The sequence below is a fragment of the Canis lupus genome, chromosome X (genome assembly GCF_003254725.2).
Source record: "Canis lupus dingo isolate Sandy chromosome X, ASM325472v2, whole genome shotgun sequence".
NCBI classification, from domain to species: Eukaryota; Metazoa; Chordata; class Mammalia; order Carnivora; family Canidae; genus Canis; species Canis lupus.
In genome coordinates, this window is record NC_064281.1 from 65348358 (window position 1) to 65369807 (window position 21450).

Genomic DNA, 21450 nt, shown 5'->3' on the forward strand with positions numbered 1-21450 from the left:
TACCTTTTACACATTCTTTATATTTTGGATATTACTTCTTTTTTAAGATTTTATTTATTTATTCATGAGAGACAGAAGGAGAGGCAGAGACACAGGAAAAGGGAGAAGTAGGCTCCATGGAGGGAGCCCAACGTGGGACTGGATCCCGGGTCTCCAGGATCACACCGTGGGCGGAAGGCTGCGCTAAACCGCTGAGACATCCGGGCTGCCCACCTGTCTTTCTTTCTTTTTTTTTAAATAATAAATTTATTTTTTATTTATTTATTTATTTATTTATTTGGTATTTATTTATTTATTTATTTATTTATTTATTTATTTATGATAGTCACAGAGAGAGAGAGAGAGAGGCAGAGACACAGGCAGAGGGAGAAGCAGGCTCCATGCACCAGGAGCCCGACATGGGATTCGATCCTGGGTCTCCAGGATTGCGCCCTGGGCCAAAGGCAGGTGGTAAACCGCTGCGCCACCCAGGTATCCCATAAATTTATTTTTTATTGGTGTTCAATTTGTCAACATACAGAATAACACCCAGTGCTCATCCTGTCAAGTGCCTCCTCAGTGGCCGCCACACAGTCACTCCCACCACCACCCTCCTCCCCTTCCATCACCTCTAGTTCCTTTCCCAGAGTTAGGAGTCTTCCATGTTCTGACTCCCTTTCTGATATTTCCTACCCATTTCTTCTCCCTTTCCCTCTGTTCCCACTCACTATTACTTATATTCCCCAAATGAATGAGACCTTATAATGTTTGTCCTTCTCCGATTGACTTATTTCACTCAGCATAATACCCTACAGTTCCAACCACCTTGAAGCAAATGGTGGGTACATGTCATTTTTAATGGCTGAGTAATATTCCATTGTATACATAAACCACATCGTTATCCATTCATCTTTCGATGGACACCGAGGCTCCTTCCACAGTTTGGCAATTGTGGACATTGCTGCTACAACATCGGGGTGCAGGTGTCCTGGCGTTTCATTGCATCTGTATCTTTGGGGTAAAAACCCAACAGTGCAATGGCTGGATCATAGGGAAGGTCTATGTTTATCTCTTTGAGGAACCTCCACACAGTTTTACAGAGTGGCTGCACCATTTCATATAACCACCAACAGTGTAAGAGGGTTCCCTTTTCTCTACATCCTCTCCAACATTTGGGTTTACTGCCTTGTTAATTTTCCGCATTCTCACTGGTGTGAGGTGGTATCTCATTGTGGTTTTGATTTGTATTTCCCTGATGGCCAGTGATGCAAAGCATTTTCTCAGGTACTTGTTGGCCATGTCTATGTCTTCCTCTGTGAGATTTCTATTCATGTCTTTTGCCCATTTCATGATTGGATTGTTTGTTTCTTTGCTGTTGAGTTTAAGAAGTTCTTTATAGATCTTGGAAACTAGCCCTTTATCTGATACGTAATTTGCAAATATCTTCTCCCATTCTGTAGGTTGTCTTTTAGTTTTGTTGACTGTATCCTTTGCTGTGCAAAAGCTTCTTATCTTGATGAAGTCCCAATAGTTCATTTTTGCTTGTCAGTCTTTTGCCTTCGTGGATGTATCTTGCAAGAAGTTACTGTGGCTGAGTTCAAAAAGAGTGTTGCCTGTGTTCTCCTCTAGGATTTTGATGGACTCTTGTCTCACATTTAGATCTTTCATCCATTTTGAGTTTATCTTTGTGTATGGTGAAAGAGAGTGGTGTGTTTCATTCTTCTGCATGTGGATGTCCAATTTCCCAGCACCATTTATTGAAGAGACTGTCTTTCTTCCAGTGGATAGTCTTTCCTCCTTTATCGAATATCAGTTGACCATAAAGTTGAGGGTCCACTTCTGGATTCTCTATTCTGTTCCATTGATCTATGTGTCTGTTTTTGTGCCAGTACCACATTGTCTTGATGACCACAGCATTGTACTACAACCTGAAATCTGGCATTGTGATACCCCTAGCTATGGTTTTCTTTTTCAATATTCCCCTGATATTCGGGGTCTTTTCTGATTCCACACAAATCCTAAAATAATTTGTTCTAACTCTGTCAAGAAAGTCCAAGTTATTTTGATAGGGATTGCATCAAACATGTAAATTTCCCTGGGTAACATTGACATTTTCACAATATTAATTCTGCCAATACAAGAGATTGGAATATGTTTCCATCTCTTTGTGTCTTCCTCAATTTCTTTCAGAAGAGTTCTATAGTTTATAGGATATAGATCCTTTACCTCTTTGGTTAGGTTTATTTGAAGGTATCGTATGCTTTTGGGTGAAATTGTAAATGGGATTGACTCCTTAATTTCTCTTTCTTCAGTCTCATTGTTAGTGTAGAGAAATGCCACTGACTTCTGGGCATTGATTTTGTATCCTGCCACACTACCAACTTGCTGTATGAGTTCTAGCAATGTTGGGGTGGAGGCTTTTGGGTTTCTACGTAGAGTATCATGTCATTGGCGAAGAGGGATACTGTGACTTCTTCTTTGCCCATTTGAATGCCTTTAATGTCTTTTTGTTGTCTGATTGCTGAGGTTGGAACTTCCAGCACTATGTTGAATAGCAGTGGTGAGAGTGGACATCCCTGTCTTGTTCCTGATCTTACGGGAAAGGCTCCCAGTGCTTCCCCATTGAAAATGATATTTGCTGTGGGCTTTTCGTACATGGCTTTTAAGATGTTGAGGAATGTTCCCTCTATCCCTACACCTGAAGAGTTTTGATCAGGAATGGATGCTGCATCTTGTCAAACGCTTCTGTGCATCTAATGAGAGGATCATATGGTTCTTGGTTTTTCTCTTGCTGATATGATGAATCACATTGATTTTTTTACAAGTGTTGAAACAGCCTTGTGTCCTGGGGATAAATTGTATTTGGTCATGGTGAATAATTTTCTTAATTTATTGTTGGATCCTATTGGCTAGTATCTTGTCGAGAATTTTTGCATCCATGTTCATCAGGGATATTGGTCTATAATTCTCCTTCTTGGTGGGGGTCTTTGTCTGGTTTTGTAATTAAGGTGATGCTGGCCTCATAGAACGAGTTTGGAAGTATTCCATCTCTTTCTATTTTTCGGAACAGCTTTAGTAGAAGAGGTATGTTTTCTTCTTTAAACGTTTGATAGAGTTCCCCTGGGAAGCCATCTGGCCCTGTATTTTTGTGTCTTGAGAGGGTTTTGATGACTGCTTCAATTTCCTCCCTGGTTATTGTCCTGTTCTGGTTTTCTATTTCTTCCCATTTCAGTTTTGGCAGTTTGTGGCTTTCCAGATATACGTCCATTTCTTCTAGATTGCCTAATTTATTGGCGTATAGGTGTTCATAATATGTTTTTAAAATCGTTTGTATTTCATTGGGGTTGGTAGTGATCTCTCTTTTCTCATTCATTATTTTATTAATTTGAGTCTTCTCTCTCTTCTTTTTAATAAGGCTGGCTAATGGTTTATCCATCTTATTAATTCTTTCAAAGAACAAACTCCTGGTTTTTTTGATCCGTTCCACAGTTCTTCTGGTCTCGATTTCGTTTAGTTCTGCTCTAATCTTTATTAACTTTCCTCTTCTGCTGGGTGTAGGATCTATTTGCTGTTTTTTCTCTAGCTCTTTTAGGTGCAAGGTTAGCTTTTGTATTTGAGTCCTTCCCAGTTTTTGGAGGGATGCTTATATTGCGATATATTTTGCCCTCAGGACTGTTTTCTGTATCCCAAAGATTTTGAACCGTTGTATCTTCATTCTCATTAGTTTCCATGAATCCTTTTAATTCTTCCTTAATTTCCTAGTTGACCCTTTCCTCTTTTAGCAAGATGGTCCTTAACCTCCACGTGTTTGAAGTCCTTCCAAGCTTCTTGTTGTGATTTAGTTCTAATTTGAAGGCATTATGGTCTGAGAATATGCAGGGGATGATCCCAATCTTTTGGTATCGGTTCAGACCTGATTTGTGACCCAGTATGTGGTCTATTCTGGAGAAAGTTCCATGTGCACTTGCGAAGAATGTGTATTCGGTTGAGTTTGGATGTAAAGTTCTGTAGATATCTATGAAATCCATCTGGTCCAGTGTATCATTTAAAGCTCTCATTTCTTTGGAGATGTTGTGTTTAGAAGACCTATCGAGTGTAGAAAGCGCTAGATTGAAGTCACCAATATAAGTGTATTATTATCTAAGTATGCCTTTACTTTGGTTATTAATTGATTGATATGTTTGGCAGCTCACACATTGGGGGCATATATATTGAAGTTTGTTAAGTCCTCTCGTTGGATAGATCCTTTAAGTATGATATAGTGTCCCTCTTCTTCTCTCACTACAGTCTTCGGGGTAAATTTTCGTTTATCTGATATAAGGATGGCTACCCCTGCTTTCTTTTGAGGACCATTTGATTAGTAAATGGTTCTCCAACCTTTTATTTTCAGGCTGTAGGTGTCCTTCTGTCTAAAATGAGTCTCTTGTAGACAGCAAATAGATGGCTCCTGCTTTTTTATCCAGTCTGACACCCTGCACCTTTTGATGGGGTCATTAAGCCCGTTTACGCTCAGTTACTATTGAAAGATATTTTAGTGTCATCACGATACCTATTCAGTCCCTGTGTTTGTGGATTGTTCCATTGGACTTCTTCTTAAAAGGCAATTTTAAGAGTCCCCTTAAAATTTCTTGCAGAGCTGGTTTGGATGTCACATATTCTTTCAGTTCCTTCCTGTCTTGGAAGCTCTTTATCTCTCCTTCCATTCTGAATGAGAGCCTTGCTGGATAAAGTATTCTTGGTTGCATGTTTTTCTCATTTAGGACCCTGAATATATCCTGCCAGCCCTTTCTGGCCTGCCAAGTCTCTGTGGAGAGGTCAGCTGTTATCCTAATACTTCTCCCCATAAAAGATAGGGATTTCTTGTCTCTTGCTGCTTTAAGGATCTTCTCTTTATATTTGGAATTTGCAAGCTTCACTATTAAATGTCGAGGTGTTGAACGGTTTTTATTTATTTTTTGGGGGGGATCTATTTCTTGGATCTGAATGCTTGTTTCCCTTCCCAGATTAGGAAAGTTTTCAGCTAGGATTTGTTCAAATACATATTCTGGACCTCTGTCCCTTTCTGCACCCTGGGGAACCCCAATTGAACGTAGGTTTTTCTTCCTCAGGCTGTCACTTATTTCCCTTAATCTATCCTCATGGTCTTTTAATTGTTTGTCTCTTTTTCCTCAGTTACCCTCTCTGTCATCAACTTGTCTTCTATGTCACTCACTCGTTCTTCCACCTCGTTAACCCTCATTGTTAGGACTTCTAGTTTGGATTGCATCTCATTCAATTGATTTTTAACTTCTGTCTGATTTGTTGTAAATTCTGGAGTCATGAAGTCTCTTGAGTCCTTTATGCTTTTTTCGAGAGCCACCAGTAGCTTTATAATAGTGCTTCTGAATTGGCTTTCTGATATTGAATTGGTATATCCAAATTTTGTAACTCTGTGAGAGAGAGGACCGTTTCTGATTCTTTCTTTTGAGTTGAGGTTTTCCTTCTAGTCATTTTGCTCAGTGCAGAGTGGCCAAAAACAAGTTGTATTGGGAAAAGGAGAAAAAGAGAGAAGAGACAGAAAGAACCAAAAAGAAAAAAAGAAAAAAAAATGAAGAAAAAAGAGAAAAAATAAAAGAAAAGAGAAGAAAAAGAGAAAAAAAGAAAAAAGAAAAAAAAGAGGCAAGCAAACAGAAATCGAAAAGCAAAAAGAAAAAATAAAACAAAACAAAAAAACGAACAAACAAGCAAACAAACAAACAAAAAAAAAAAACAAGGAAGAGTATCCTCTGATTCTGTACACTGTAAGTCCCTTGATTTCCCCTGGAACTTTCCAGTGCTACTTGGTCAATAATTTCTTTTTCCCCTGTCCGTCTAGGTGGTCTTCTGGGGGAGGGGCCTGTTGTGCTGATTTTCTGGTGTTAGCACTTGGGGGAGCTGCTCAGCCCCCTGCCTGTTGCAGGGCTCAGTGAGTGATGTTTATGCTGCTTATCTGGTGAGGCCACTGTAAGCTCAGTGTGGGTTGTTTATCCCGTGAGGCCCCAGGAATAACAACCGCAGTGGCGGCAGCCAGCTTTGGAGCCCTGGATTCAGCTCCCAGAGAAACTACGGAGCTCTCAGTCTGCAGGGGCCTGGATGCTGGGGGTCGAGGCCGCTGATCTGCTCAGCTTGGGGCAGGAGCGTCCTTGCTGTCCTGGGCCCTCCTGGACTCTGCCTGTCCCGGGGGGAGGTTGGATCCTGGGCTGTGTCTATGTCACATATGAGTGAAATTATATATTTGTCTTTCTATGACTGACTTATTTCACTTAGACCATCCTCATCTCTCCATGTTGTTATATGCATAAAATGCTATATATGTACCTATGGGTATCCACAAATTAAAACCTATACTAGATAAACAAAAAGAGAGAGAAAGAGAGAGACAGAGAGACAGAGAGAAAGGAAACCAAGCATAAAACTAAAGAAGGTCAGCAAACTATAAGGAAAATAAAAAGAGAATAACAAAGGAACAGAAAATCACAAAACAACCATAAACCAAGTAACAAAATGGCAATAAGTACATACCTATCTAGAATCATTTTATCTTATTTTTTACTACTTAGTTAATGGGAGAGGATCTGGCACTTGTAGTTGAGGGAAGCCTCTTCCTTACAGTGTAAAACCAACTAATCACACCACAATTTACTACTTATAAAGAAAAAAGATGAACTTTTCAATGGTCAGATCTGACATCACCTTAGCCAACCTTGACATCACTTGTAATGAAAATATCAACAGCATACCTCATGAAATAATGCTAAACACATTATCCACAAAAAACACAATATCCTTTCTTCATATTTTGCCAAAAGTGCGATTGAGTGTCTACAAATAGATGGTCACTACATGACTATTTTAAATGGCCAAGGAACTGTTTCTGATTAAGACAAAAGGGACATGAAAAATGAATGCAATGGATGGTCAGGAATTTTGCTATAAACAACTCTCAGAACAATTAGTGAAATTTGCATCAGGTCTGTAAGAATAGCTAATAGTGCTATATGCATAGTGTTTTCCTGCTTGTTAGGTATGCAGTTGTTATGTCAGAGAATATCTTCAGTTTTAGGAATACTCAACTATGTAAGATCAACAATTGCGCAATAATTTTTATGCCTCCCTCAAAATAAGAAAATATTTACTAATACAAGAGTGTGTGTGTCTGTGTGTGTATGTGTATGTGTGCCTGTGGGTGTACAAGAGAGAGAAGTGAAAGTTGAATGTTACCATGTAGAAAACTGACTGATGAGGATGTAAGAATTCTTTGCAATTTTCTTGTGACTTTTCTGTAAGCCTAGAATATTGTATTAAGTAAAAATTTAAATGAATGCAATCCCATCTACTCTTGGAATGTCTTGGAGATTTAATTTATTTTTTATTTTATTTTTTTAAAGATTTATTTATTTATTCAAGAGAGACACAGAGAGAGAGGCAGAGACGTAGGCAGAGAGAGAAGCAGGCTCCATGCAGGGAGCCCTATGTGGGACTTGATCCCAGGACTCCAGGATCATGCCCTGAGCTGAAGGCAGACACTTAACCGCTGAGCCACCCAGGCATCCCTCTCTTGGAGATTTTAAATGAGCATTATGATATTGAGGGATGGGCAAATATGTTTTAAAATTTTGTTTAGGTTTTATTTTTTGAGGATTTATTTAAATTCCAATTTATTTTAACATATAGTGTTCTATTAGTTTCAGGTGTAAAATATAGTAATTTAACACTTCCCATACATTATCCTGTGCTCCTCACAAATGCACTCCTTAATCCCCATTACTGGTTTCACACATTCCCAAACTCACCTTCCCTCTGGTAACAGTTTATTCTCTATCCTTAAGATTCTCTTTCTTGGTATGCCTATCTATCTTTTCTCCTCTTTGCTCATTTGTTTTCATTCTTAAATTTTACATATGAGTGGAATATGCCATTTCTCTTTCTCTGATTGACTTATTTTGCTTAGGATAGTATACTCTAGCTCCATCAATATCCTTGCAAATGACAAGATTTCTTTCTTTTCTATGGCTAATATTCCATTTTATATATTTACCACTTCTTTAACCAGTCATCAGTCAATGGACACTTCTACTGTTTCCATAATCTTACAGATAATGGTGTTCTAAAAACCAAGGTGAATGTATCCCTTTGAATTAGTATTTTGTATTAATATTCTTTTAAAATATTTTTTTATTTATTCATGAGAAACTTATAGAGAGAGGCAGAGACATAGGCAGAGGAAGAAGTAGGATCCCTGCAGGGAGCCTGATGTGGGACTTGATCCCAGGACCTCGGGATCATGACCTGAGCCAAAGGCTGATACTCAACCACTGAGCCACCCAGGTGCCTCTTTGTATTAGAATTTTTTATAAAAACCCAGAAGTGAAATTGCTGGATCCTAGGGTAGTTCTATTTTTAACTTCTTAGGATCCTCCATACTGTTTTCCAGAGTAGCTTCACCAGTTTACATTTCAGCAACATTGCAAGAGTTTTCCTCTTTCTCCATATCCTCAATACCTGTTGTTTCTTGTGTTTATTTTAGCCATTCTCACCATTGAGAGGTAATATTTCAATGTAGTTTTGATTTGTATTTCCCTGATTATGACCGATGTTGATTACCTTCTCATGTGTCTATTAGCAATTTGTATGTTTTCTTTGTAAAAATGTCTATCCCTGTCTTCTGCCCATTTGTTAACTGGATTATTCATTATTTGGATGTTGAGTTTTATAAGGTCTTTATATATTTCGAATATTAACCCTTTATCAGATGTGTCATTTACAAATATCTTATCCCATTCCATAGGTTGCCTTTTAGTTTGTTGACTTCGCTGTGCAGCTCTTTTGATTATGTCCTGATAGTTTATTTTTGCTTTTGTTTCTCTTGCCTCAGAAGACATGTCTAGAAAGATGCTACTATGGCCAATGTCAAAGAGATTACTCGCTGTGTTTTCTTCTAGGATTTTAATGGTTTCCTGTCTTACATTAAGTCTTTTAACTATTTTGAATTTATTTTCACATATGTTTGAAGGAGGTTGACCAGTTTCATTCTTTTGCATGTTGCTGTCCAGTTTTCCCAACACCACTTGTTGAAGAGACTGTCTTTTTCCCATTGGGTATACTTTCTTGCTTTGGCAAAGATTAGTAAAGCATATAGTTCTGGGCTCATTTCTGGTTTTTATATTCTATTCCATGGATATATGTTTCTTTTTTTGTGCCAGTATCATACTGTCTTGATCACTACAGCTTTACAATGTAACTTGATGTCTGGAATTTTGATACCTCCAGCTTGCTTTTTTTCAAGATTGCTTTGTCTATTACAGATCTTTTGTAGTTTCATACAATTTTAGAATTGTTTGTTCTAGATCTGTGAAAAATGCTGGTGGTATTTTGATAGAGATTGCATTATATGTGTAGATTGTTTTGGGTAATATAGTCATTTTAACAATATTTGTTCTTCCAAACCATGAATATATAATGTTTTTCCATTTTGTTCTGTGCTCCTCGATTTATTTCATCACTGTTTTATATTTTTTAGAGTACACATTCTTCATCTCTTTGGTTAGGTTTATTTTTAGGTAGCTTATGGGTTTTGGTGCAATTCTTAATGGGATTAATTTCTCAATTTCTCTTTCTGCTATTTCATTATTTCTCTGTAGAAACTCAACAGATTTCTGTACATTTATTTCTTTATCCTGCAAATTTAGTGAATTAGTTTATTGGTTCTAACAATTTTTTTGCATGTTTCAGGTTTTCTATGTAGAGTATCATGTCACCTGCAAATAGTCAAAGTTTCACTTCTTCCTTGATGATTTGGGTATCTTTTATTTTTGTTATCTGATTGCTGTGGCTAGGAATACCGGTGCTATTAAGTAACAGCAGTGAAAGTAGACAGAAGTAGTCTGTGTTTTGTTCCTGACCATACAAGAAAATCTCTGTTGTTCCCCATTGAAGATGACATTAGCTTTGTGTTTTTCATGTATGAACTCTATTATATTGAGGTATGTTTCCTGTACACCTACTTTGTAGGAGGTTTTTTATCATAAGTGGATGTTGTCCTTTGTGAAATATTTTGTCTACATCTATTAAGAGGATCATATGGTTCTTATCCCTTCTTTTAATAATATGTATCACGTTGATTGATTTGTGAATATGGAATCACCCCTGCAACCCAGGAGTAAATCATATGTTATCATGGTTAATGATTATTTTAATGTATTGTTGGATTTGGTTTGCTAGTATTTCACTTAGAATCTTTGCATCCATATAAATGGACTAAATGGTCCAATCATAAAATATAGGGTGATAGAGTGGATAAAAAAGAAAAACTCATCTATATACTGCCAAAGGGAAATCATTTTAGAACTAAAGACTCATGCTGAAAAAAGGTGAAGGGATGGAGAAACATTTACCGTGCAAATGGACGCAAAAACAAAGATGGTGTAGCAATACTTATATCAGACAAAAACAGACCTTAAAACCAAGTTTGTAACAAGAGACACAGAAGGACACCACATAATTATAAAAGGAACAGTCCAACAAAAGGATGCAAGAATTGTAAATACTTATTCACTCAATATAGGAGCACCTAAATAAATAAAGCTGCTAGAATAGAAACAGAAATAGAAGAAAAGTTGATAGTAATAGAATAATAGTAGGGGACTTTAACCATCAATGTATAGATTATGCAAACATAAAATCAAGAAAGAAACAGTGGCTTTTCATGACACATTGGACCAGATGGATCTAACAGATCAATTCAGAACATTCCATCTCAAAACAGTGCAATACACATTCTCTTCAAGTACACATCGCACATTCTCCAGGATTGACTATATATTAGGCCACAAAACAAGTCTCAACAAATGAAAAAAGATTGAGACAATATCATATATCTTTTTGAATCAAAATAATTGAAATTGGAAATCAATCACAAGAAAAATATGGAAGGCACACAAAGGGAGGCTAAATAACATGCTACTAAACAATGAATGGATTGACCAAGAAATAATTTTTTTAAAAAAACACACGAAGACAAATGCAAATAAAAACAGAATGATTCAAACTCTTTGGGAAGCAGAAAACTCTGTCCTAAGTGGAAAAAGTGTAGCAATACAAGCCTACCTCAGGAAACAAGGAAAATCTCAAACAAACCACCTAACATAACACTTTAAGGAGCTAGAAAAGAACAATTAATTTCTCCCTTTATGTCTGTTGATATATAGCCTGGTACTCCTATGTTGGGTGCATATATATTTATAAATGTTATATCTTTTGATGGCTTGACTATCATTATGTAGTACTTCTCTTTTTATTAGAATCTGTTTTTAAAAGATTTTGTTTGTTTGTTTATTTGAGACAGAGAGAGAGAGAGAGAGAGAGAGGCAGAGGGAGAAGCAGGCTTCTTGCAGTGAGCCAGATGTGGGACATGATCCCAAGACTGGGATCACACCCTGAGCCGAAGGCAGACACTCAACCACTGAGCCACCCAGGCATCCCTAGAATCTATTTTAAAGTCTATTTCATCTGATATGGTCATAGCTACACCATCTTTCATTTTATTTCCATTTGCATGGAATATCATTGTTTATCCTTTCACTCTCTGTGTGTTCTTCTGAAGTGAGTCTGTTGTAGACAATGTAGGTATGTATGTGAATTGTTTTTTTATCCATTCAGCCATGCTACAGTCTTTGATTCACAAATTTAGCCCATTTACATTTAAAGTAATTATTAATAGCTATGTGCTTATTTCCATTTTAATAGTCTTTTGGATATTTTCATAGTTCTATTCTCTTCTTTCTAGTATTTTCTCTCTGTGATTTTATGACTTTCCTTGGTGTTTTTAGATATTTTTCTCATTTTCTTTTGTGTTTTTACTTTACAGTTACCGTGAGATTCCCATTTTATCCTACCTATGTAACAGTCTAAGATGATAGTGACTGAAATTTGAACACATTTCAAAACTACATTTTTACTCCTCCTTATTTTATGCTTTGATGTCACTATTCCCACCTTTTCATTTTATGTATCCCTTAACTAATTATTGTAGTTTAATTAATTTTCCTACTTTTGTCTTTTACCTTTCAAATAGCTTTATAAGTGATTAATCCATTACCTGTACTGCATTTTTACATTTGCCATTTAGATTTTACTTTTGTATGTTTTCTTGTAACTAATTAGTGCTATTACTTTTCAGCTTAAAGAAACTCCTTTAATATTTTTAAGGACAGTTTTTAGCAGTGACAAACTCAGTTTTAAGTAGTGATTAGCTTTTGCTTATCTGGAAACTTTATATCTCCTTCAAATCTGAATTTGGTAGAGTATTCTTGATTGGAAAGTTTTTTTTTTCCCTTTCAGCACTTTAAATATCTCATGCCACTCTTTTCTGGCTTTCAGTTTCTTCTGAGAAATCTGCTGATAGCTTTAGGGTATCCTAATATGTAACTATTTTTCTCTTGCTGCTTTTAATATTTGCTCTTTAACTTTTGAAATTTTAATTATAGTGTGTATTGGTGTTTCTTCTTTTGGGTTCATCTTGTTTGGAACTCTCTGGGCTTTCTTGACTTGGATGTCTGCTAGGGAAATTTTCAATCATTATTTCTTCAAATAAGTTTTCTCCCCTTTCTATCTCTTCCCTTTTTGGGGCCCCTATAATGTAAATGTTATTTCACTTGATGTTGTCATAGAGTTCTCATAAGTTATCTTTATTTTAAAAAATTGTTTCTGTTTGCTACTCTGGGTGAGTTCCATTGCTTTTTCTTCCAGCTTACGGATTTGTTCTGCTTCATCCAGTCTGCTGTTGAATCCCTGTATTGTATTTTTCAGTTTAGTTATTGTATTCTTCAGCCCTGTGACTTGAATTTTGTACTTCCTTAAGCTTTATATCCTATTATTGATGCTCTCACTATATCCACCCATTCTTTTGAGTTTGGTGAGCATCTTTATGTTCATTAATTTGAATTCTTTATCAGGAGATTACTTATCTCTGTATTACTATAATCATTTTTAATGTTTTTTTCCTTGTTCTTTCATTTGGAACATTTTTCTGTTTTGTTTTGATTTTTTTTTTCATTTTGCTTTACTCTCTGCATTTTTTTTAAGGTATTAGGCCAAGAGTGAAGGAATAGCTATGTTAAATCCTCTTGTTTAATCTTGTCCTAACTCTTGGTTGCCTCTTGAACCTTGGGATTATCTAAACTGCCTAACTTATTCTTAATATGCCCCCATTATTGAACATAAGACCTTTCAGTAATCCAAGTGGAAGAATCTCATTTAGCATCTACTTTCAGGCTGACTAGAAGCCAGACCTTCAGGCAGCAGCTCTTGAACTACACAAATATATGTAACTCTATGGGGATATAATTCTATTCTCTCCTGGCCTCTGAACTAAGATAGATGTCCCCTGGGTGACATTTGTCAATACTGGGGCTTTACACAAGTGATAAGCTCATCTTGGAGAAAGAGTTATTGAGATGAAATGAGGCCAGGTGGGTGCACAAAGCTGGTGTCTTCCTGCTTATGTTCCCTAGGAGTGTCTCCTTAGTCTCTAAATGTGTGGATAACCTGAAGCCTGTGTCTCTGGCTGTAGCTCCAGGCTAATAGAGAGGTTGTGGTTTTTTCTGCTATTTGTACAGTGTATTAGGTGTGGTGGCCTGTCAAGAATTGTTTCTCTGATTGTTTCAGTTCCCGTGAAGCTCTGTAAGATTAGCCCTCAGGACCATCAAGGCCAGGCAATCAAAGGGTATCCCCTATGTCTATCATACATACCCAGTGGCTTTAGCAAGGCAGCTGGAGTGTGTCAGGAATGGGGCAAGCTCACCAGTTTCAGAAAGGCAGTGGGAAGTTATCTTGACAGTGTGCACCAGTGGGCTTCAACAATGCAGCAGGAGAGTGCCTTGCCTATGCATGTGTTGGCTTTAGGCTGTGAGCAGGAGAATGTCATGACAAGGCATGTGCCAGCCAAGTCAGAGTGCAAGGGAGTGTTACAACTGCTTGCACTTGCAATATTTAGGTAAAGAGTGGGAGAACTCCGTAAGCATTTTTGTTCACCCATTCCAGCCAGAAAGTGAAGGAGCACTGCTACTACTCATTTTCTCTAGCAAGTGACATGACTGCTCACCCTTACCTGTCCCAGCACAGTGGCAGGAAGATGCCATGTTTGAGCTTACTTACCAGTACTAGCAGGCTATGTGGAGAGAGCAAAAATGTTGTCCACCAGCCTCTCTATCTCCAGGGAGTATCTCAACTGTCTCTCACCCTTCCATCTGATGCCCCTAGGTCAGCAAATGAATTGCCTTCATATGTAGTCTAGGCACTTTTTTTTGAGGTACTATTCAGTTTTATTAGGCACAAAGAATTATTGATCCAAGTCAGAAGCAGCACAACTACTGCCATGTTAGAAGGATTAATATGCACCAGCCCCACCTGTGACTTGCCTGGAGGCCCTCACCTGGCCCACCCCAATCTTCACGCCTTCTGAGAGTCCTTGGAGAAGAGACCTACCACCAAGGTCATCCCTTCCAGCACCTAACTCTTCTGTCTGCTAAAAAAATAGCAACCAGATTATTCCTAAAAAGATCATGCTTATCTTTGCCATGTGTCGAAAAAGCCAACCTGGGTCCCAAAGTATCTCAGTCCCATGTTTCCCAGTTGGGAAGCAGAACACAAATCTCAGTAAAGACCTTCTCTCTTCAACTAGTCACCAGGGAAACTGAAAGTAATGAAAAATATGTATACCACCCTTTATGCCACAGGTTTGTAAACTCAAATGTCCACCAGGACCAGGCAGGTGGCATAGATGAGTGAAGTACAGTGGTGGGGTGGACTAGGTGGGTGGGAGGAGGGTTCCAGGGCAGGGGGATTACAGCAAACCAGACTTAACCAGCATGCCCCATCCTCCACCCAGAAAACCAGCTTTTTTAACATGCAATCTCTCAAGTTTCAAATATTGGCAACAAATACAAAAGGATTTTAAACACAGCAGAGACTGTGCCTTGTAACTTCTGCCTTATATAATTTCCTACCTTAATTAAAGCTCCCTCCCCCCACCAAATAATAAGACTCCAACCCAATTATTACAAAGAAATTAACAGAGAAATAGAAAAATATAGCAGCTTCAAAAATACCAGTTTCCCCATTTTAAAACAAAATCAGTGGTAATTCTTTGAGTTCATTCATGTATAGGAGGTCAGCCAGGTCTACCTATTGGTAAGACAGCCTTGCATTATTAGAACCAACCCCAAATAAGATGTCACCCTGCCTGCCTTCACACTATCCCCACCAGGCAGAGAAAGGATAAAACCAGGCTGAATTTTATGAAGAATAAATTGAAGCACAAAGCCAGGAGGGACCCTCCTTGATATCACATGGCCCCTCAGCCACAGGTTTCCAATTCCACATTTTGGTATCAGAGATGAAAGCCAACATAACTACTGGAAGGTATGCAGCACCTTATAGAATCCTGGGCAGATAGTAGCCCAACTGCATGTCCGCTGAGCAAATCATGCACGAATGAATGAATCTAGCTATTTCCCTTAGACAGTGCTTCCTACCAGGGAAAATCAGGAGCTGCTCTTGCCATTCCAAAGACCGCATTTCTCCAGGGGCAGGAGAGGAAGGCAAGGGAGGTAATGCAGAGTTCCTTCTATGAGTGAATAGATGGCTTTCCTGGTTTTTAAGGGAATATCATCAACTCTAGGCACTTTTTAAATTGCTGTTTTACTGCTGGGTCTTAGGGTGAACAAGACTGCCCACGTGCCCTCCAAGAGGGGAACCTCAGTTTCCTATAGCACTTTGAGACCTCTAGATTTCAGCTTCATTGTTTTTCGAAGCCAGACATCCTGGTCCTCTGTCTGGTGCAGATCCCAGGTGCTTGAGTGACCAGTGTGGGGCACCTACCCTTCCTCCTCCATAATTGTCTGTATGGTGAGATACCTCCCAAATTCAACCCCTATTGTTGCTGGCCCAGGGGTAGGGTTTTGTGAGACCATGTCTCTACATCTCAGTGTGGTCTATTTATCCTTTGTTGTGGATAGCAGTCCATTCGGTTTTCATATCTTTTTCAGTGGGAAATGATCCATATGTAGACATAGATTTGGTGTGTCTATTGGAGGAGATGTTTTCAGAAACTTCCCACAACACAATCTTGAAACTTCCTTTTTTGCTAATTATTCTTATATAAAATAATAGTATAGAATTCAACCTCAAGGTACTTACCAACCTTGAGTCAATATCTATATTAGATAATAGAAACTTTACTATTATTTTTTGGTACAAACATTGGGGGTAGAGGCTTATATTTAATGCAAAAGGCAAGGTTAAAACAGTATAAGTGAAAATCACTCTTCTATTTAAAGACATTTTTAATCTAGCCATATTCCTTAGAAAATAAACATAATCTAAAATGTAAAAACATACATTTTTCAGGAAATTTGTTTTTCAAAATGTATTTCAAACACCAGACACATGTTTCTTACACAAATATTTCACCACACAAGAGTACATTCAGACATATGTCAACTATAACCAAAACATATGGAAAGGATAGGCATTAAACTGAATTGTAGAGAGATAGGGGAAGGAATTAACTTTTACCGAGGAATTATGGTGCTTTGCACTTATTATTTACATGTATTTTCTCAAAATAACCCTTTGTTAAATTGCTTCAATTTACTGCTAACTGAAGCACAGCTACTAAAAAAATTGACTATGTTAAATTGCAAGTTCCTTAGGAGAGCTGAATTTTTTCATGGCACCTGGAAGAGTTGTGGTCCATAACAGGTGTTCAGTTTACCTTTGGTGAATGAATATTTCAATACGTAATAGGCACTAATCTGGGAATGACATTTTAAGTTAAAAAGAAATATATTCTAGAAGTATAAAATATAACAAGGGAACATTAATCTAAAATTTCCAAATTATATCACAAATAATGATTAACTAGACATACTGAGGCAAATTTCATTTTGGTGATCAATAAACCAGAAGGTCTATTAGACTTGAAAACATCTACATCGAGTTTCTCTTGAAATCTTAAGAGTATATTCATGTGGCAAACATCTTCTTTGGAGTTAACCTATCAAACATTATGGAAGAGGTCTTACAAGACATCATATTTCCAAATTTTCTCTCTACTGTGGTGATGCTGGCATTTGGAAAATCACTAGAAACATAATGATAGCAAGAATTTCCCTATGTTTTAGTAAAAAGTTTAACTAGTCACAAGCAAAAAAGAAAATGGTAACACTTCTTCCTTTTCCTGTGTGTTAAGATTTTCCATAGGGCTAGAGGGTTCTGCACAAAATGATAATTCATGGGGCAGAATTGCCATACCAGCTTTAAATTGTATACCCCTGGACTTGTCCATGAAATTAAGAAATCTTGCTAAGTCACTGTTACTTTGAATCTTCCTGTTACAGTCAAACCTAATTCTAATTAATACAGCACCTTATTCATAGATGGAAATAAATGCTAAATGAATTATCTAGAAGAGTGAAAAGTGGTTGATTCTAGCCATTAGGAAATAGTAATAAGGGAGCAGTAAGGAATATTGGTTTTATAGCAAGTTTTATGGAACTTAACTCCTTAAGCTATGTGCATGTATAACTTTGATTTTTAAAAAAGTAAAAAAGATAATAACAATAAAAATATGCTCTGATGTTCCTTATTTTGGCATTTAGGCTTCTCATACCATTATCCTACTCCAGTTCCTCTCTAGTCATTTGTATTCTTGTATTATCCCTCTTCTAGACTCCAATCTCCTTAAAAAGAGAAAAAGTGTCTAATGCATTTCTACTTCTTTGTTAATATATATACCATAGCATATTCAGCAAACGTAGGATTTAATTTGATTTTCCTTATGGATCCTAACAAAATAAAAGGCAAGGCTCTGAACAAGGCACTGTTTATTTTGAAAATAGTATTTCTTTTTAGAACCCTGTGCTCCATGATTTATCTCTATATTCTCTTTTTCTTCATGTATTTATGGGATAATACTTGATTTCTTCCTTTAGAATAATTTGTGTTTTGCCATTTTTTTCATTAATAGCATTTCCTTTTTGATCTTCTGGGATGACTCTCCAGTGTGAGCTGAAGCCTACTCGTATTTCCTTGAAAGGGCCAGCTGTAAGAATCTTTTCCGATTTACACACTGAATGATCCATGAAGTCAGCCATGGTGGGAATCTTTATGCCACAGAAATCAACAAATACTGTAAATCAGGGTATTTTTCCTTAAAAATATTTACCATCATACTACTGCTACTACTTAAATCTTATATCCACATCTTTCAAATTGAATGTAAACTACTGTTTCCCTGACTGATCAATATAATTTTTCAATCTAATATTCATTACATAAAATGTGAGATATATTTCACATTGCATCATACAATGTTTTAAGTAGTGTTACTGAGATATGTTTAGTATATCATACAATTCACTTATTTCATGTATATGATGAAAAGGTTTTTCCAAAAATATATTCATAGATTTGTGCAACAATTAGTCCAATTCCAAAATACATTTAGCATGCCAAAAAGAAACCCTATCCTCAGTAGTCATTCTCCATTCCTCCTTATCTCAAGCCCTTGGCAATTACTAATCTACTTTCCATCTCTGTAGATGTGACTATTATGGACATTTCATATAAATGGAATTATAAAATATGTGGTGTTTGGTGACTGGTTTCTTCACTTAGCATAATGTTTTCAAGAATCATCTATTCTGTAGTATGTTTCAATATTTCATTCCTTTACATGGTCATATACTATTGCATTATATGTATATATCACATTTTATATGCATTCACTTGATGAATATTTGTTTTTCCCCCACTTTTGAACAATGCTGTTATGAACATTCATGTATAACATGTTTAATTTTTCATTTAAATTCCAGTAGGTTAACATACAGTGTAATATTAGTTTCAGGTGTACAGTTTAGTGATTCAACACTTACATGCAACATCTGGTGCTTATCACAAGTACACTCCTTAATCCCCAGCACCTATTTAACCCATTTCCCAAACTAAATCCCCCCTTGAAATTATCAGTTTGTTCTCTGTAGTTGAGTCTGTTTCTTGGTTTCTCTCTCTCTCTCTCTCTCTCTCTCTTTTATTCCCCTCTCTCCCTCTATCTCTCTTTCCCCTATGCTCATTTGTTTCATCAAAATAACAAACTTCTGCACAGTAAAAGAAACAATCAACAAGCAAAAGGCAACTTAGAGAATAGGAGAAGATACTGGCAAAGGACATATCTGATAAAGGGTTAGTATCCAAAATCTACAAAGAAGTTATAAAACTCAACACCCCAAAATGAATAATCCAGTTAAAAAATGAGCAGAAGACAAAATAGACATTTTCCAAAGAAGACACGAGGATGGCCCACAGACACATGAAAAGATGCTCACCATCACTGATCATCAGGGAAATAGCAAAAACTACAATGAGCTATCACCTCACTCCTGTCAAAATGGCTAAAATTAACAACACAGGAAACTACAGGTGTTGGCAAGCATGTGGAGAACGGGGAGTCCTCTTGTATTGTTTGTGGAATGCAAACTAGTACAGCCACTATGGAAAACACTATGAAGCATCTCAAAAAGCTAAAAATACAATTACCCTATGAACCAGCAGTTTCATTACTATGTGTTTATCTAAAGAATACAAAAATACTTGTTCAAAGCAATAGATGTAGGCCAATGTTAATATCAGCATTATCTACGATAGCCAAATTATGGAAATAGCCCAAGTGTGCATTGAATGATGAATGGAATATTAGTCAGCCATAGCAAAGAATGAAATCTTAACATTTACAATGACATCAATGGAAATGTGGAGTATTACATTAAGTGAAATAAGCCAGACAATGAAAAATATTATATGATTTCACTCATATATTGAGTTTAAGAAACAAAACAAATATGCATATGTAAGTTTTTTAGTATATATACATTTCATTTCTTTTGGGTATGTGACTTGGACTGGAATTGCTGGATCATATGATAATTCTATGTTTAAAATTTTGAGGACTGTTTTCTAATGTAGTTAAAATATTTTACATTTTCACCAGAAGTGTATAATAGTTCCAATTTATCCACATCCTGGTCAGTACTTGTTACCATCTATCTTTTTTATCATAGACATCATATTGCCTGTTAAGTGGTATCTCATTCTGGTTTTCATTTCCATAATTACAAATGATGAATATTTTTTTGCATTTATTGACCATTTGTATATGTCCTCTGGATAAATGTATATTCCAATTCTCTGCCCATTTTAAATTTCATTATTTGTTTTCATTATTAAGATGTAAGAGATTTTTATGTAACCTGAATACAAGTTATTTATCAGATACGTGATTCGAACATATTTCCTCCCATTCTGTGGATTACCTTTTTCACTTTATTGATGTTCTTGTTTAGAGCACCTTGTGCAATTTTTAAAGCTTTCATTTATGACAATCTTCAGCCACAGCATGAAAATTATTGAAAATGTCTTACCCGAACTATTTCACAGTCAACATTTAATTCAGTTGCAACTGCTTCAATTTTCTCTCTACAGACAGAACCAAGGCTGGTCATTCCATTGTCCCAGTACTTCTTAAGGGTGGCTAAGTCTCGGTCACTGAACTGAGTGCGATCTTGTAGCTGTAAAACAGATTTAAAATAATTAGAATAATCAAAGGAAAGAATATCATAGAAAGAACCGTCTGGGTGACACATGCTAGGTTAATTTAAACACATAACAGTAGTGAAATTAATTTCATAGTACTTTTTAAACAAAATATTTATTTATTTATTTATTTATTTATTTATTTATTTATTTATGAGAAAGAGTGGGAGGAGGGGTAGAGGGAGAGGTAGAGAGAATCTTAAGCAAGCTCCATGTTCAGTGTGGAGCCTGATGCTGGGTTCAATCTCATGATTCTAAGATCACAACCTGAGCAGATACCAAGAGTCAGCGGCCTGACTGTGACACCCAGGCACTCCTAATTCACATTTCTTAATATTCTGAAATGGGCCTTTCTATGATATTTATTTCCATAATATGAAAGTATACTAGAATAAGATGAGTAAAAAATTTTATTTGTTAGCAATAAAGCAGTACTGATTTTAAATGGTTATTTTTAAAAAATATATTTATTCATGACAGACACAGAGAGAGGCAGAGGCACAGGCTGAGGGGGAAGCAGGCTTCATGCAGGGAGCCTGACATGGGACTCTATCCCAGGTCTCCAGGATCACACCCCGGGCTGAAGGCAGTGCTAAACCACTGGGCCATAGGGGCTGCCCCTTAAATGGTTATAATCACTTAAATAATATAATGTCATTATAAAATACAGATAAAATTTTAAAAAAGAATTTAAATAACCCACAATTCTGGAAATAGCACTTGTTGAAATTATGATGTGCATTTTTCAAAAATTTTTCTATGATACCCATATTCACATTTACACTATACACATTTCAAAAA

General features: G+C 36.7%; 1 protein-coding gene across 6 annotated transcripts in view; it reads right to left on the minus strand.

Annotated features, from left to right (window-relative positions):
* The window catches only part of HDX (highly divergent homeobox), a 280874-nt gene that overhangs the window by 134328 nt on the left and 125096 nt on the right, over positions 1–21450 (minus strand). For 5 of the 6 annotated variants that reach the window (XR_007409409.1, XR_004813079.2, XR_003129594.3 and 2 more), the window contains exon 5: positions 20478–20624. Coding sequence is in view for 2 of the 6 variants with exons in the window: in XM_025431849.3 (XP_025287634.1) it covers positions 20478–20624 (147 nt within the window). In the remaining 4 variants the exon portion in view is untranslated. Of the gene's footprint in view, positions 1–17873; positions 18162–20477; positions 20625–21450 lie in introns of those variants that run through there. The other variant, XM_025431851.3, reaches the window with a different exon arrangement.